The following is an 18,994-nucleotide window of genomic DNA, read 5'->3' on the forward strand; positions in this document are numbered from 1 at the left end:
AACAGAGATGGTAGATTTACTTCTAGACTTCTGAAAAATATTCATGAAAGTTTGGGCACAAATTTGAACTTCAATACAATTTTTTATCCTCAAACTGATGGTCAATATGAAAGAAAGATTCATGTATTAAAAGATTTGTTGAGACTGTGTTTTGGATCTTATAGGTAGCTGGAAAAATCACATACCGCAAATAGAATTTACCAAAATGGTTATCAATCAAGTAAAAAAAAAATAAAAAAAAAGGTTATCAATCAAGTATTCAAATGACATCATATGAAGCATTTTATAGTAGGAAGTGCAGAACTCCTTTAACTTTGGTGGAAGTAGGAGAAAAATAATTAATGGGTTGAGAATTAGTTGATGATGCAACAAAGAAAATCTTATTAATTAGAGATAGATTGAAAGTTGCTCAGGATGGTTAGCAAAAATATTATGAGCCCAAATACGGAGCTGTAGAAATTGAAGTTGGTGACTTTGCATTTTTGAAGGTTAATTCTATGAAAGGCATAGCCAGGTATAACCATATTTGGTTAATGAGACATTGAGTCCTAGGTATATAGGATTTTTTGAAGTTATTGAGAAGATTAATAAGGTTTCTTACAGGTTTGCTCTTCCAGCTAACATGTCAGATATTCATAATATTTTGTGTCACTACAAAGGAAATGTGTTACAAATGCCCGTTATAGAATTTTACATGATAAAATTGACCTATAAAAGGATATGACTTACACTGAGGAACCAAAAAGAAAAGTATTTTTTTATACTAAAAAATTAAAAAATTATCAGAATCTTATGTCAAAGTAAAATAGAAATACATATCAGAAAAAGAGACGCCCTAAAAAAAGAAAGAAGAAATTAGACTGAAATTCCCTCATTTATTTGATGGCCACTAACAAAGAATTTCGAGGGTGAAACTTTTAATGAGGGGTGAATTATAATAACTAAAATTTTCAAAAAAAATTGTAAGCTTTACTTTTGCCCCAAAATTTTACCCTATTTTCTTATACATATGAAAAACGTCAAAAGTTATTTTCATTTTATCCTATTTTTAATTTCGAGTATATATATATATATATACATACATACATACTAATATTTTGGCTTCTATACACTGCCAAAACAGGAGGCTATACAGAAAAGCCTTTGTGTATAACTTCATTAGAAATTTTAGTAATGCTCTTTATTTCTTGGATGTATTGGCATATGCTTCCAAATAGGAAATTGATAGATAGATTGTTAAACAGAAAAGTGCTTTTTAATGGGATAGTCTAGATAGGTTATTTCTTACTCACCTGATTCTAATAGAAGTATTTCAATATGCACATTAGTAAGAAATATATCTAGTCTGATTCCCCCTCTCTTTTATACTCTAGGTTGATTAAGGGGGTCAAAATGGGGTGTGACAGTAGCGAATGCTTATGGCTTTTTCCGTTAATTTAAATGGAAATTTTAATAGAGGGACTAACTTGAATAATTTTGAATAGTTGAGAGACTAAATTGGGGCAATGCGAAACTCAGGGACTAAATTAGACATTTATTAATATTCCGGGGACAATTTTGAGCTTTTACTCATTTTGGGTCATATTTATGTTTGCTTCTTCTCCCTTTGGAAAACTATATTTGATTTTAAATGTGGTTTTCGATTGAACTAAGTCGTCGTATTTGTTTAGCTGCATGTGGGCTTCCAGCTTCTACCACCCTATTTAAGCTTTGCTGGAAGTGCTGAAATTTGCAATGGCGTTTTTAAAAGTTAATCATTACTTTTTATTGCTGAATACTTATTTTCTTTATGTTAATTAATTCCTTGGAAGTTGTGGGTATTTTGTTCCCTGTAAGTTTTATCAGGCTTATAAAATGATTATTTGTAAGTTTTATCAGGCTTATAAAATGATTATTTCTGAACTTTGAATGTTGTTTGAACCTGAATAAAAACGGTTGACCACATTGTTTAATGTTGTATGTGAAGACAGATGGTTAGCTTGGATGTGACATTCATGTTTGTTGTTTTTGTTCTAACCCTTAGGTTTTTCTTATTATTGTGATCAACTGTGCCTCATTGCTTTGATCAACCTTAAAAAAAATTCCCTCCCTTTCATTTGTCTCTCTCCTGGTCCGTTGTCTTTCTTAACTGCACCTCCAATTTTCCTTGTCCTGCACTCTATTTTTCTACTTCCACATCTTGCATTTCAACCTCCAGTGAATTCTTTATCTATTACTTCCATTATGTCAGCAGTTGTCCAGACTACTTGTAAGACCAAGAGTTGCATCTTAATTATTTACCCAAGTTCGTAATTAATACCGAGTTGTTAGAGTGGTGCATTGGTACTAATGATCTGTGATAGTCGCGCACTTGGAATATTTATTAATTTTGTAAGCTTTGAGAAGTGCTAAAATTAACTTGAAATATTGGGATGAACTAATTTTATTGCTTTCTTTTATCTGACAGCAGTTTTTATATCCTTATGATCATGGTTCTTGTTGAACTACTTCCATTTACAAAATTTGAGATGATAAACATAGAGGGAGAAATTGACTGATATGAGAACATGATGCTTCATAGAACATTATATGGTGCTTATCAATCAGTTCCTTTAATATGGAAATTTTCGAAGTATCTTTATGAGGATTAGTTTTATGCTTGGGCAGACTAAAAATGGGTATGCTGCACATCAACTTAGGATAAGGTGAAACACATGCGGCGATAGATGTTCAATGAAATATTGAAATTAAGATAAATGGTCTTGCATACTTGTCACATCCCACATCTGTTTATGGTAGGGAAAGTATGGTATATTTAACATATGCATCAATCAGCTTCTGGTTGAAGTTAATAATTGTGCTTCTTCATTTTGTGAAAGCAATTGTCCCTTCTCAACGGAAGTTGTATTTTTCATTTCATTTAAAAGAAACCAACTTATTGACTTTTCAGCAACCAGATGGGCTGGCTTTTCTGAATGAGAAGGCATCAAAAAAGGTTAATTCTAAAAAGATATTGAAGGAAATGGTTAGTGGTTTTAGCTTGCTTCCATTCAACAAAATATTTTTGCGGTGAATGAAATCTGAAGTGTTCTTTTAAATTTTGCATGGAATTACTTTTTTTTTTACAAGTTAATGCTTTATTTTATACATGACAACCTGTCTTTCTAATAATTTATCACATCTTATCGTGTATGTTGACATGCATAACTACTCCACAAATAGTCTATTCAAGCACGACAAAAAATAGCGGATGAAGATCACCCATATTGCACAATTTGGGTTTACGATGTACTGATGGTAATCTAAATCATTTAAAAATCACTCATTTCGCAAAACAAACTACACTGAAACATCCGGAGTGTTGAAATTATCAAGAAAGGACCTAGAAATAAATGTGATCGAACAAAAATAAAAAAGATAGAGTACAAAGACGAAGTTAAAGAAATGTAGTTTAAAACACCTTGACCGCATTCAAAGTTGTCCAATTTTTGCCTATTTCATAAAATGGATAGTGCCAATGTGTTTGGAATGACAAAAATTTCTTAAGTATACCTATGCTACTTGCGTAGCCATATAACAAAAATCCAAAAACCCACCCATGTGAAAGATGACGACAAAACATGTTCAAGGTGACAAAATTGGCTAGGAATAGTCAATATGAATATTATTTATTATAGTTACTATTGGTTAAAATTTTCAAAATTAAAAAAATACTTGAAATCTTGCTGCCTGAATCCCCCATATGGTGCTGCAATCTCACATCAAATCCTACAATGCCGTCCTACTATCTTGAATGGTCATTTCAAAATACCAAAAAATAAATCTAAGCAAGGGTCAAAGTGTATTCTCATTTCCCCTCTTCCATGCATGCTCTCTCATCTCTTTATTTTTGCACTTTCACTCGCATGCTCAAACCTGTCCGCTTGCTTGAGCCTTCTCTCCTTTTGATTCCCTCTCTCATTTTTCTCACCTGTGCCCCCAACCACATAAAGACGAGGAAGCCGCCAAGTGAATTCACTTGGAGAAAGCTTTAATCCAACATGTGAAAAAAGTGAGAGCTTATGGGAGCTTATTGGAAAACGCATTGACAGCCCATCAGGATATGAAGGAGTAGGAAGTCATAGGAGAGCTAGCTGGAAATACATTGATGAGACTTGGAAAGAGGAGTTTGGGAGGTCCGGTGGATTTATGTTAAATCCATTAAATTCCAAAATTTCATAAGCCAAAATTTATGGTAAAATAATATTGCTGTTAGAGAAATTTTGTCATCCTAAAAGGATTAAGATATTTTATGATCGAGCACGACATCGAAAATAATATATTATCCTATAGGGAAAAAGTATTATTTCATTTTGAACTCAATAGCAAAATTCATAATTTTAATTTTAACAGAGATGTTTCCCTATTCAATATTTGGTTGAATAGAGTTTATTTTATTTTGGGTACAAATGCTTCATAGGGGCAAATGTCACGACCTGGCCCAGTGAGCTCGTGTAGATGAGGCGGCAACGGACATCGGACATTCAAAACATAAACTTCTCTTAAATCATGCATTGAATAATCTAAAGCACTTCAAAAGAAAACTAAAAGCGCCTCTAAACATTTTCCAAACTGTATTAAACATTGCATATCATTATATATCAGTTCATATATAAAAAGGTGGCTTTAAAATCTATCATTCATGCTAAACCACAAAAAAAAGAAGTAAACTACAACTAAAAAGACATCTGAGGAACCTATTAGCTGGTCCTCTACGACTGTAGGTGAACCAAGGGCGGTCAGCCATTCTTTGCATCGGATTCTCCTGAAAAATGTTCCGAAATGAGGGAATGAGCTAGAACTCAATAGGAAACACTAATTCTAACATCTTCACATGCCTTTTTAAATGAAAATTTATATATATGCTAGAAATGAATTGTCTTGATTGTTTTGCTAAGTATCACATGCTAATTCTTATGTGTATGCTAAGTGTATATGCTAGTTCACATGTTTATGTTACTATGTCATATGTCTTATGTATGTCAATGTCTTATGTCTATGCTTGTTTATGTTTTATCTTATATAACCATACCAGAGTACTAGAAGTGTACTGATCAAATACACAAATATCTTTTTTTTTTGTCATTCTTTTCCTTTCCTCTTTTATCCCATAGGGGCCATATTGCTCATAAGAGCCGTATTTGTGCTTTTACACCATATTTAGTACTCCACCTTCAACATGCACAATTATTCACCCATTCTTTTCATTGAAACATAGATTGGCATTGTAACATTTTCATATTATTCATATGCATTAAGCATGAGGCAAATTTGCATAAAAAGAAACTTCTATGCATTGCTAACTATCACATAATGAGAACTCTAATATGTTTAAGAACATAAAAAATGCCTTGATTCATAGAACATTTAATGTACATTTCTATCAAATAATAAAGACATTTCATATGCATTTAATATGTATCAACTAATGAGATATTTCAAAACAAACAATTTAAAGGAACATGAATATGTAGAGTACAGTGTTCCTACCTCAAATGTTGCCCTTTGAAAGCGTTGTTTCTCCAACCTCTCCTTAATAACTTCTCTTCTCAAGTCCTAAGGAAACGTTACAACATAAGCCTCTTTGGTGTAATAAAAAAATTATCCTCGGGGGGGGGGGGGGGGGGACAGGAGAGTGACCCGAGAAAGATTTCTTTATTACCTCAAAAAACACAAGACAAACAAGAGACACTAAGTAAAGGGAAGAACAAACTTTACAAGACGCACTTACAAACTTTTGACTTAATCGACTCAAGCAAGACACCTTACAACTTCGACACAAACGACACAACCTAAACATGCTTTCCAAGAGACAAAGGATACAATGGAGTGGTACTTGCGGAGATACGAAAGGGATTAAAAGCCGAGAAGAAGGGAGGAAAGTACTTGCAAGTCTTTCCTAAAGGAGATGAGAAGAAGTGAACAAAGCTCGCAAGCTCTTCCAAGAAAATCACAAGGATTTCTTTTAAAAAATTCATATATCACTCTTTTAAAAACATTACCAAAACATCTCTATATATAGGTATGAGAGGAGAAACCAAACAGCCACCATAATTGAATTCCACAGCAACACAAACCACGGAAAAGCCCCCCCCCCTCCCCAACTTCACGGGAAACAGCCCAACCAAGACCCGAAGAGGCAGCCGCAGAAACCCAAGAGGCCAAGCACGAAACTGAGGCACCAGGGCACGGGAAAGGCCACCCAGCACGAAAAACCAGCAGCCCACCGAGGAAGCCAAGGAGCTAAGGCACGAAAACAGCCAATCGTGGAAGCCACTCGTTTAATGTGACCAAACCATCTAAGGCGACTCTCTCTAATCTTATCTTCCACTGGAGCTACTCCAACCTTTTCACGTATATGCTCATTTCATATCATATCTCTAAGGGTCAAGCCCTCATCCACCTAAGCATCCTCATCTCTGCAATACTTAACTTTGTATTATGCTTCTCTTTTAATGGCCAACATTCGACACCATAAAGCATTGCTGGTCTCACCACCATCTTATAGAATTTTCCCTTAAGTTTGAGGGGGACTTTTCTATCGCATAATAAGACCGATGCATTCCTCCACTTCAACCATCCAACTTGAATTCTGCTGATAATATCCCCATCAATTTCACCATCACTCTAAACAATAGATTTAAGATATCTAAAACGTGTACTCTTATTAATGACTTTATCGCCCAAAGTCACAATACCCTCACTAGGTCTATTATTACTAAAATTACACTCCATATATTCCGTTTTAGATCTACTCAAGCGAAAACTTTTAGACTCTAAGGTTAACCTCCATAATTCAAGTTTACCTTCAACTCTCTCTCTAGTCTTATCAATAAGAAGAATATCATCAGCAAAAAGCATACACCAAGGTACATCCTCTTGCAAATGTCTTGTGAGAACATCCATGAAAACCTCCTATGACCCTTAGGAATAAATTTAGTTAACATGCAAGCTTCAATTTACAAAATTAGGAAAAGCCATAATTTAAAACTCCAAAAATCTATAGAAACAAAATTCAATTTCTTTCTTAAACTTGCTTCTAAACATCTCCTAACAATATTCTTATATAAAAATATCATTTTTAAAAGAAACCCTAATTTTGGAACCTAACATTTTTCCCATGAAAGTTTGATTTGCAAGCATAAAAAATGTTTCTAATAGTAAGGGAAATCTTTATTGTAAAGAGATTTTGGAGAAAACAACATTTGGAAGAAACCCTAGAATTTTCTCCAAGGAAAATCACATGAAAAGCTTTGAAATGTCTTTAGGAAACCATACCTTAGACTTTGCCTTTGATTTCTCCTCTAAACCGCCATTGGAAACCCACCGGCCGCCGCTCATCAAGCCCTCGCGTCGCCCTCTCTCTCGTTTCCGCCCGCCTCCCTTCGTTCGGCCGAAATAAAAGGGCAAGGGACCAAATGAATTGGTCCCTAATTTTATGAGGGATTTTAGGAAATATTAGGCAGTAAATTACGCATGTTCCCCTCTTCTCATTAATTCTCTTTTATCTCATGAAGGGCAAAAAAGGTATAAAAGGGCTAAATTTATTTAATCCTCTTCGGCGATTTTTAATTTCCAAGCTGTGCGAAATTAAGTATACGTTCTTTATACAATTTCAATCGAAATTTCTCGTAGAATTTAATAAAATTTATTGTGTCGAATTCCGACGACTTCGAAATTTTGCCTAAATTCGTCTTGGCGCATCGAAGTGCGTGCGATACATCCGTTCGACAGTTTTCGGGTTTTACAACAAACTCCTATAGTTAATTACATCTCAATCATTTATTACTTGAGAACACTTTTGATTAACATTATGATTTCTTTTTTGAGAGTCATTAAAATATTTGCTAATCTTTTTATTTTAAAATTTATGAAATTCTTGTTCAAAGATTTAATCTTTAGGAATTTCAAGGGAGGTAAGATCAACGTTAAATCAAAATTTTTAATGAGAGCCAAAGGGAGGGAATGAGAATGTAGGAGTACTTAATTCTGAGGAGGTAATCAAATTATCCTATATTGGGCTTTGCATTTTAAAATCAAATTTTTGTTTAAGTTGATTATTTTAATTTAGAACATTGAGGATTATATTCTAACAACACCTGTTAAAGAAAATGTCTTGAAGGTGAGGACTTATGAAGTGACTGAAGTCAACAACGTCCTCGGACCCTAGAGCTAAGATGAGGACTACTAAAGGGTAGTGCCTCGAACCTAAACTTAACATAGTGCAAGGGCCTTATGAACTACACATCACATGAGGCATAGTCAGCCCGACTTTTGGATTTATTATCCTGTTTGGAAAGAGTTACTAGCTAAATCCACCTAATCACTTTTAAATCTTGTTGTCTGGTCTCAATGCATATGAAGAGTAGGAAAATCTATTTTTTAAGAGGATAGGAATTACAACTTGGCTTTTAGGCTAATATACCTGATTATGCGGGTATGCACAAGCTGACTCACAAAAATACAGATTTTTGTTATTTGGTCCTTAAGTGACGTCTTTTTATATTAGACACACTGGTCATGCATGCTCATTTTAATTTTTGAAAACTTGCCTCCTTGGAAGGAGCCATGTAAAATTTCCTTTTACTTGAAAAATGATAATTCCAATGATTGATTTTAAATTGCTTACATTTTAATTGGTAGAAAATTTTGTTTGATCTTAAGAGTTTACCGCATCACAAAAGTTCATGCCACCCCCAAGCGGTAGAAGAAGAATTCTACAAAAACATACATTTCTAATACGCACTCTGTAAACAATCAAATTTTTTTTGTATATATAAAATCAACCAAAAAATAGAAAGGTAAAGAATGGCCAAATTATTATAATTATGGTTGACAATTGAGTTGCCTGCTATTATTCAACGCAGTCAAATATTTTACAGATTTTGCCTATGGAATCTTCAAGCTCTAGCTTCTAGGTGGGTCTTGGGCTTCACCTATGATAGGCTCATCCTTTTGATCTACCTCTTCTATAATTATATCCCATAGGCTTATACATTCGAAGTCCAACAAATAATTTTAAAATGCAAAAGGCTCCAGCCTGAATACATACTAAAATCCATTTTAAATTGTATCCCATAGGCTTGATGATTAAACTAACAAAGGAGTTAATGTCAACCTGAGTAGCTACCAAAATCCATTTTAAATTAAAGTGAAATATCTATAGTGTGGAATCTCTTAAACATATCCTTTAAATTTGTTTTGCTCTGCAAATGGTTTTTCTTATGAACCAACTTGAGCCTCTGTTAACATCATTGCCTTTCCACAAAAGCGTTCCTTCTAGTTCTTTTGATTTTTCTAAGAACCCATATAGGGAAAAAAGAAGAAGAAAGATTAGTACAGAGGGTTTAATGATAACACAGTTAATTAGGGCAATTTGGCCACGTTTGGATGACAATTGAATTTCCAAGATGAGAGTTTTCTCTGGATTTTTTCGATGACCAGATTAATTTTCTTCCTGCAAAGCTTTAGAAAATAAACGAAGGCCTAGGTATTTAGAAGGGAGAGGTTTAAGAGTGCAACTCTTTTAGCTATAGATAATCCTTTATCCTTATAACTTACAAGATAAATCAAAAAAGATTTTAAAAAATTGATTCTGACGCTTGAAACATCTTCAATGTGTAGAAAAATAATTTTGGGACTGATAGATACTGAGGGTGACGTATGATAAGTAGGGTCTTGTCCGTAAGGTAGAGGTAGGCCTAAAAAGACTTGGTTAGAAAATATTAGAAATGACTTTTTTTTTATTAGATTTAAATGAGAGCTTGACTCTTAACATGATACAATGGGGAAAAAGGATTCATATAGCCGACCCTATCTAGTGGGATAAAAGCTTTTTGTTGCTGATGGTGATGATGATGATGATAGAATGGATAAATTCGTGAGCGGCTACAATGCTATCCGAAGTATCTTTTAATGAATGCACCCTGAAAATATCAATCAAGTTAAGAAAAGTTTGCTGAAAATTTTGAGGATCTCATTAAGTCAACCAATAAAAGTTAAAAGTAGAATCATGTTTCTTATAAATCAAAGAACTTGAAGGATATGATCAAGGAAGAAAGTGACTATATAGCAAACTTGAGAGGTAGAAATCTGCTGGGGCTCAAAGATCCAACGTCACATTGTTTTTAGAGGTTGATAGAACACTTGTCACTTTCGTGCAGTTGCCAAGTAGAGTAGAGAAAGAAATTTTATTCAGCAAATTCTGAGTAATAAATGAATAATTCAAGCTGGATTTGCGCATTTTATTGATGAAACATGTTTACATTTTCTGTGGCTTTTTGGCAAAGAGAAAGAGAAATGAAGTAAGATGCAAAATTGGAAAAATTGTGAAACAGTGGGCGCATCAGATGCTTTTCACATCTTTCTCTCCTCCATTTACAACAATGCTACATGGCATTTAAAATCCATTGAATATATTCTCATTCAAGAAACTTCAAATGGGTTTTGACAATATTTTTAACTGTCTTGGAATGAATTATTCATTTATGTGTGACTGAACTTATTCATTTACACTTTATACAACTGTTTTGGCATGAATTCTCACTGAAATCCCCCCTAGCGCTAATGCAAGTTTGTATGATCTTCCATGCGTCTTTACGGTTTCAACATTTTCAAGGCAATCTATTTTATATATCTTGTTACTGCTGCGTGTATTTTACAACACTATTTTCTACTCTTAAATCGTTGCATTAAAATGAGGCATGGATTTTATATTTCTTTTGGTACATAAATGTTTCGGATATGCTTTACTTGACATGATAAAGTTGTTTTTTGCAGGTGTTTTTGATATGTAGTTTTAATGATAAATTATTCTTGCTTGAAACTTCTCTACATTGTGTAAATGCTGAACTGATCGTCGTCTTATTTAATTCTTTCAAGTATTTGTAATGATAGTGCAGCTTTTTTTTTAATGTAATTTTTTGTAACTTTCTTTCTTGCATATATTTTTCCATGGAAATATGCTCTGTTCATTCCAAAATTCTGTCTTTACACCTCTTCCTGACATATTGGTGAATTTTCTACAGGGACCTGCTGGTTCTGGTGATGCATCATCTACACTATCAATCAAACTTTGTAAATCAATCCGTGCTGTTGAAGCTCAGCCAATAAGCTGTAAGCCTGTGAGTTATCTATATTATTATAAAAGTAGTTATTTTGTCCTTGCTTTCCGGTAATCCTTTCAAGTACCTCAACTATTTTGCCGATTTTTGTGGGTTTATATGTTTTTCAGATAGAATTACTAATTTTTTCAGTCTTATTATTGGAAATATTGGTTAGTTCCACTTCCAAGAGATACCATATATGACCATGTAATTTCTTTACTTCTTCAAGACGCATCCTTTCAGAAGAGATGTTTACACTAGAGTCCCTTGTCTAGACACTAGAAGTGCTTGTTTGCATCAAACTCCATTTAGTAAAGTGTATTAAGGATGAAGATCAAAAAGTACTGTTCTTAGAAGACGATATTCAACAAAGGTGGATGAGGTATTTTGCTAAAGTTCATTTATTGAACTGAGGGGTTAGCTATATTAGCTAGGATTTTTTAGCTCATAGATTATCTCTTTAACTATATAATTTTATGCTTTTTTATGTTGTCTCTTGGATTCCAAACCGGCCTTTTGGAATTCCAAGATTTCTTTTTTCCATGGGGCTCCTTGAATTCCACCTGGCCCTTTTAGTTTTTGTGGTTCTGGGATCTCACGGCTGGCTCATTCTCCCGTGCCGTGGCTCTTGGTCCAGTGCCGGGTTCCCGTTTCCCGCGGCTGTGGCACTCGGTCCGCTTAGCAGTCCCTTGTCTCCGGTGGCTGTCTTCTTGGGTTCCTGGTTTGGGTGATAAAACCGAAGACTTGGGGGGAAGTTTTCTAGCTTTTTTAATGCTTGGTTATTTGTGTTAATTAAATGTGAGTGGCATATATTAACCAAGAAAAATAAGGGAGCCTATATTTTTTTGCCCGCTTCGCAATATACGTGGAAAAGGTTGGGTAGCTCCAGTGGAAGATAGATTAGAGAGAGTCGCCTTTAGATGGTTTGTACATTTAAACGAGCCTTTCCGATGCATCCGGTTAGAAAGTTGAGTATTAGATTTGACTTATTTTAAAAAAGGTAGAGGTTAGTGTAAAACCCGAAAATGCCGTCTAAGACCTGCGCACGCTTTTTCAAAGCGCCGCGGACAGGTTAAGTGGAAAATTTGTGAAGTTGTCGGGATTTCATGGGAAACATTTGAAGAATTAGAGCGTAAATTCTGATCCGCTTTTCATTATATAAGAACCTATATTTATTAGAGTATTTACGGAGATATGAATTTGGAGGTTAGAAATGCCAATCCCCCCTAAGTCTTTCTTAAGCCAAATCTACTTAAGTGAGGGCATGAAGTCTTTTGGCATGTCCATTTCTCCCTATTAGGCAACCGACCCCTCCCATTCTCCCTCATTCGCCCTTTTCATCCAAACCGAGCGGAAGAGAGGAAGAGGCGGACGGGTAGGGGCGTCGGGCTAGAGTGACGGCCGGCTCCGGGACTTTTTCCGGCGAGAAACTTGAGGAAATCGAGAGGAGCTTAAGAAGTTGAAGGTATGCAATAGAACTAGGTTTTCCCTCTCATTCTTAAGATTTTTGGAGAGAGAAGATTTCTAGGTTTGAGAAAAACTTGAGTTTTCTTTGAGATCTTTTGAGAAAAGTTTAGAAGGATAAGAGGATGTTTCTAAACCCTAATGTGCATCTTTTTCATAAAAATATGAGTTTTGGAAATTTGGGATTTTGCTTAAAGTTGTTTCCTTTGGAAATGTCTTCACAAATGAGGTTCCTATTAACCTAAGAAAGCTTCTAATTGAAAAATATTGAATGAACGACGAAATTTTTGAGTTTATGGATTTAGGGTTTTTCCCCAATCATGATATTTTTGATCCCCACCGGTTTTCGTAGTTGTAGGGGAGGAATTTTAGAAGCAAATATATGAGTTTTGCATGAAAACCATATTTTTAATTTTTGATTTATTAATTCCGAAAATTTAATTATTTTAAGGATGTTTTGAAGGTAAGGAAGGGTGTTGTATGTTTAGAATCTAAAGTGTTGGCCTAAATTTTAATGAGAAGAAAGGGGTTGAGAGATTTCCATGAAAATAGGGAAGGGTGTTTTTTTGAAAGAATTAAGCAAAACATAGAAATGTCATATTTATTTCTTTAGAGTTAAGGTCTAGTTTATTGCGTAGGAATTAGTCACTAATGTTTTCTTTAATTATTTCTTTTAGATATAAATTGAGTGGAAGAAAGAGTTGATGGGCAAAGAAAGGATTAAAGAGATTGAGGTAGGTGGGAATGGATTTTTCTTTTAAATGTTAGACAACTTTTATTTTCATTGAATTGCATAGAAATTGCCAAATTATTTATGCCATTTGAACTCTTATGTCTTAACTTTCTTTTGTAAGTTTATGGATACTTGAGGCAATTACAAATGTTTCCCTTATGAAATGCTCAACTTATGATTGGATTACATACTCATTCCAACATTGCTACTAAAACATGATTTCTCTACATTACATGCAATGTTCATACAAGCATAGCAAGCATAGCAAGCATACACATCTTTGAAAACATACACTTGCATAGTTTATGGATAGATTCTACATTGAGCATCTCTTTTGATTATATAAACTAAACTGTATGTGCATGTTGACGCGGGAGTATACATGGAAAAGGAGCTCTTTGAGGCCATGGAAAGGAGGCATCTTGTGAGCCAGGATCGAAAAGATGGTTCTTATGCAACCAATGAAAAGGAAATGGCCATTTATTAATTACCTGATCAGTACAAGTTGATACTCCTGAGACGGGTGATATAGTTATATGCATAATAAGCTATTATCTGAATGTTTCATACACCATGTTTACAGTGCAAATGAAGATTATCCTTTGAGCATTGGTTTTAAAAAAAAAGAAAGAAAGGAAAAAGGTTATGAAATGGAATAATGCATTTGAAAAGTTGAGGTAAAGGTCATATAGCTTTTCTTTGAGCACATCTTGATTTTAATGATCAATGATTCTTTCTGTTAAAATTTTCCCAAAGTATTGTTAAAGTTTCTCTCATTGAAGTTTATGTTTAATTGAAATTTCCATAATCTCGCTATGAGTGTAAAACTCACCTAGTTGTGGGAAACTTTTCAGGAGAGCTAGGAAGAGGATAAATGGCCAATAACCACCGCGACTTACCGTCGTGAGGGAGACGACGGGCTAAGTGGACAGGTTCTTTTGTGTTTTGGTGTTTTGTAGTGAAGGATTGAATGAAAAGAGAAAGAAAAAAGTTTATACATGTGAAGTTCCTTTTATACTTTTTTGTAATCTTAAAGGCTAAAACACTTATGATTGGTGATCTTGGAAAGAAAAAGTTTAGTTTGAGAAATCTTAGTGGCTCTTTCTTGATATGATGCTTTATTTTGGAATTATATTAATGTCCGAAATGGTCCCTTTTAGTTTCTTCATGTCCGAATCTCTGTTCCAAAGAGCCTTCGCACTTCGAAGCTAACCGGAGCCGGGTCGTGACAAGGTAGACTAAAAAAGACTTGTTAGAAAAATATTAGAAATGATTTCCTTTATTAGATTTAAATGAAAATTTGACTTTACCGGACACAATGCGAAAAAAGGATTCATGCTAGCATCCCAACATAGTAGGAAATGCGTTGATGTTGTTGTTGTGTTGTTTGCTCAACTAGTTTTTTAACTGATGTCTAACATAAGAAGTTTAATTCTTAACCATATAGAAACACTTTTTACACTTCACTGGACGTTTTGTGGCAGAACTGAAATGTTTTTTCAATTACATTAATATGAAAAAAAGTACTAGATGTCTTTTGCTAAGGTCTTGTGTGCTAATGGATGTTGAATCTGTCATCCTGAAAATTATGTGGCGCTATAGTGCCGAATTATTGTTGGAATGAATGGCTTAATGGCCTTTTTGAATCAACGAAATTTCTATGTAGCTTTGCATCCATCAACTATCTATGGGAAGTGTTGGACAAGCCCTTTAATTCATAAGCAAATTATGTACCCGTGTTTGGGGTCCGTTTTATGAACGAAGTCATTACTATTCATTCCTATGCAATTTGCACACCTTAAAAAGCCATCAACAACAATAAATAATAACATAATCACTATTCCACTATGTGGAAGAAAAGTCGGCTACATGAATCCTTTTCTCCATTGTAGTCATGTTAAGAGTCACATCCTCATTTAAATCTAATAAGAAAGGTTATTTTCTAATATATTCTATAAAAGGTCTCTTTTAGGTCTACCTCTACCTTCATTAAACAAGAGCCAAATCGATAAATCTACAATAATTCCTAACCGGTCATCGGGAAAACAGCACTTTATGTAAAAAACCAATCCGAGAAGGCCGAGTCTCTCTATCTTATCTGTCAGATTGAGCTACTACAACAATTATTACACTTATAATGATATCGTTATGCATCACGTCTCTAAGAGTAAAACCACTCATCCACCTGAGCATCCTCATCTCCAAACTTAACTTGATTATTCTGTTTGGCCATAAAGCATTGAGCTCCACCACCATTTATAGAATTTCCCTTAATTTGGGGACTTTTAATCCACAAAAGCTGAATGCATTCCTTCATTCAACCAACCAACTTGAATTCACGTAATATATCCCCATCTATATTCACCATTATTTGAACCATAGACCCAAGACACTAAAACGTGTAATCTTATTAATGACTTGATCACTTTAAAGTCACAACCCCCACTAGATCTATTACTGCTAAAATTACCCCATGTATTTTGATTTCAGATCTACGCAAACGAAAATCTTTAGACTCTAGTTGACCTCCATAAGTATGTTTATCTTGAACTTGCTCTCTAGTTTTATCAACAAGAAGAATATCTCAACAAAAACATACACCATGACAACATCTTGCAAATGTTAGTAAGAAAATCCATGGCTAAAGCAAAAAGATATGGGCTTAAGGCTGACTTGATGTAATCCAACTACAATAGGAAATAATTGGTTAAACCACCTTGTTTTGAACACAAGTAATAGTTCCTGATACATATCCTTAATGGCTTGAATATAAGCATTATTACCCCTTTTTTTCTGAACTCTCCATGCACTTCTCTTGGAACTTATCATATGCTTTCTCTAAATAATAAAAATCATATGTAGATCCTCCTTATTCTCTTTATACTTCTCCATCCAACCTCTCAATAAATGTATTGCTTCCATAGTAGACCTACCCCATGAATCCAAATTGATTTGAGAAAATTAGTATTAGACATAACCTATATAGCCTCTATAACTCTCTTCATAGTTTTAAAGTGATGACATATCAAACATTATTCCTCTATCATTCACACATCTTGTATATCACCTTTATTCTTAAAAATAGGAACCAACACACTATTTTCTACTCTATCAAACATTTTTAGCCTTCAAAAATAATATTAAAGTTTAGTAAGCCAGAAATTCCTTCATCTCCTAAGCATTTCACACTCTATTGGAATATCATCAGGTCCAATAGTTTTTTCACATCTTCATTTTTTAAAAGCATCTCTAACTTGAGTTTTACTAGTACACGACCAAACAACAACAACAAACATCAAGCCTTTACCCACTACATGGGGTCGGCTACATGAATCCTTTTTCTCCATTGTGTCCTATTAAAAGTTCAAATTCTCGTTTAAATCTAATAAAGAAAGGTCAATTCATAATATTTTCTAACCAAGTCTTTTTAGGTCCGCCTCTACCTTCTTAACAATAAGTCAAATCTAATACCTCTACTGTCCTAACCGGGTCATTGGAAGGCCGCCGTTTTATGTGACCAAAAACCATCTAAGGCGACTCTCTCTATCTTATCTTCTACTGGAGCTAGTCCAACCTTTTCACGTATATGCTTCATTTCATATCCTATCTCTAAGGGTAAAGCCACTCATCCACCTGAGCATCCTCATCTTTGCCACACTTAACTTAGTATTATGCTTCATTTTTAGTGAGCCAACATTTCGCACCATAAAAACATTGCAGGCCTCACTACCATCATATAGAATTTTCTCTTGAGTTTGAGGGGTACTTTTCTATCACACAACAAGCTCGATGCATTCCTCCACTTCAACCATCCAACTTGAATTCTGCTAATAATAATCTCTATCAATTTCCACCATCACTCTGAACAATAGATCCAAGATATCTAAAACATGTACTCTTATTAATGACTTGATCGCCCAAAATCACAATCCCCTCACTAGGTCTATTACTACTAAAATTAGAAACTATATATCTGTTTGTAATCTTACTCAAGCGAAAACCTTTAGTTTTACTAGTACACTATAATAAATAAAATCTATATCTTCATTTAGAGTACCGAGGTCACTAAATCAATGTATTTCACAATCTTCATTAAAAAAGCATAAATGATGCTATCAAGAATTCACTACAGGAAAAACGCGTGTTACCGGCGGACAAAATTCGTCGGAAAATGCCCAAAATCGTCAGAAACAAGAAAACCGGTGGATTTCCGGCGGAATTATTTGCGCCGGTTTCACGGGAGTCAAAAACTTCGGCGCAAAATATTCGCCGGAAACCTTTCCGACGGATTTTACGCTGGAAAAATATTTCTCGTCGGAATTTTTAAAGCGACGGGAATGTCAAGAAAAGTAAAAAAAAAATCATTTCCGGCCAACCGGTACGGAAACCGGACGGGCCCCATCCGCGCTCCACCCAGGTCCCCAGCCCGCCCCAGCTCGCCCCGCGTTGAAACGTGGCTGCCCGCTTCGCGGGGTTCGATCCCCGCCCACCTCCTCCTCGCGCAAGAGTGCCGCAGCTTCATGCCATTGTTGTCATGAAATCAAAAACTGGTTAAGTTTATTACATTTTTTTTTATTAATCCTATTACGTATTACTGAATAAATCAGTTAATTTAATTTAACAAAAAAAATTAAATTATTTAACTTAACTTAAGTTACTTTCTCTCTCTATCTGAGAATACATTAAAATAAAATATTTAATTGATTATAATTAAGATTAGTTCTTTAATTAATAATTGATTAAATAAGCTATTAAGTAAATAATAATTAAAAATTATTAAAATAGTAATTATTAAATTGATCTAAAAAATTATTAATTATTTAAATTATGAAAAAATATTTTTTTTACAGAAATTATTAAAATCCGTCGGAAAATCCGCCGGTAACAAATCCGTCGGTACAAACGCGACGCCGAAAAGCCGTCGGAACATCAGCAAAAAAATTTGTCGGAAATAATCTATAGACATCCGTCGGCGAAATGCGCCGGAAACGCCGACGGAAATCATGTCGCGCCAGAAAGCTGCCGGAAAATCCGCCGGTAATAGACAGTTTTTGAGTGATTATGTACTTTTTATTTTTATTTGAACATAGTATATTTCATTTTCTATTTTATTTTATTTTCTTTTTAGCTAATCCAATGATGAGAAAAGCATCCAATGATCATGGTAGGTTGTGCATAGGGCTTGGTAGACCTTTGGTTTGCTGGCTCTTTTGGTCCTTGGGTTCTGATGGTTCACGGGTTGGCTGTTTTGGAGCACATGGTATTGAGCTTGTTCTTTTAGTTGCTTGAAGCTGTGAGTTTTGTAGCTCTTTAAATCTCAAAAGTACCTCATTAAAGAAATACTTTTTGGAGTGGCCTTGCCCCTTCCCCTTCCCCCTTCTTCTTGTCTCTTGGAAAACCGTGGCTTGTATTTAATGGGGGGCTGAATTCGATGCATTAGAATTTATAATGGGGTTACTGATTTTTGTGCTTTATCTCTTGGAAGTCCAGCCGGCCTCTGTTTTCCGTGCTTGGTGTTTTCTCTGTGGCTGTTGCTTTGATTTCATGTGGCCTGCTTGCTTACCGTGATGTTGGCTCCTTGGTTCCGTAAACTATCCTTTGATTCCCGTACTGGTTTTATGCTGGGCTGTTTTCCGAATGGCATTTTGACAATCCTATGACAATATTATGCTTA

General features: G+C 34.7%; 1 protein-coding gene and 1 long non-coding RNA gene across 2 annotated transcripts in view; one reads left to right on the forward strand and one right to left on the reverse strand.

The window, feature by feature from the left end:
* The first annotated feature begins 1,131 nt into the window (after nucleotides 1–1,131).
* LOC110095652 overlaps nucleotides 1,132–18,994 on the forward strand; it is a 33,906-nt gene continuing 16,043 nt past the window's right edge. Inside the window, exons 1-2 of the mRNA XM_020821273.2 lie at nucleotides 1,132–3,004; nucleotides 11,046–11,141. Of these exons, the coding sequence (XP_020676932.1) occupies nucleotides 2,786–3,004; nucleotides 11,046–11,141 (315 nt within the window). The 5' untranslated portion in view covers nucleotides 1,132–2,785. The remainder of the gene's footprint in view (nucleotides 3,005–11,045; nucleotides 11,142–18,994) is intronic.
* On the reverse strand, nucleotides 4,558–7,772 carry LOC114580123. The gene is made up of 2 exons (XR_003701408.1): nucleotides 7,297–7,772; nucleotides 4,558–4,783 (listed from the first exon to the last, which is right to left on the reverse strand). It is a non-coding gene; the product is annotated as an uncharacterized LOC114580123 (long non-coding RNA).

The sequence above is a fragment of the Dendrobium catenatum genome, unplaced genomic scaffold, assembly GCF_001605985.2.
Source record: "Dendrobium catenatum unplaced genomic scaffold, ASM160598v2 fragScaff_scaffold_780, whole genome shotgun sequence".
In the NCBI taxonomy this organism is placed as follows: Eukaryota; Viridiplantae; Streptophyta; class Magnoliopsida; order Asparagales; family Orchidaceae; genus Dendrobium; species Dendrobium catenatum.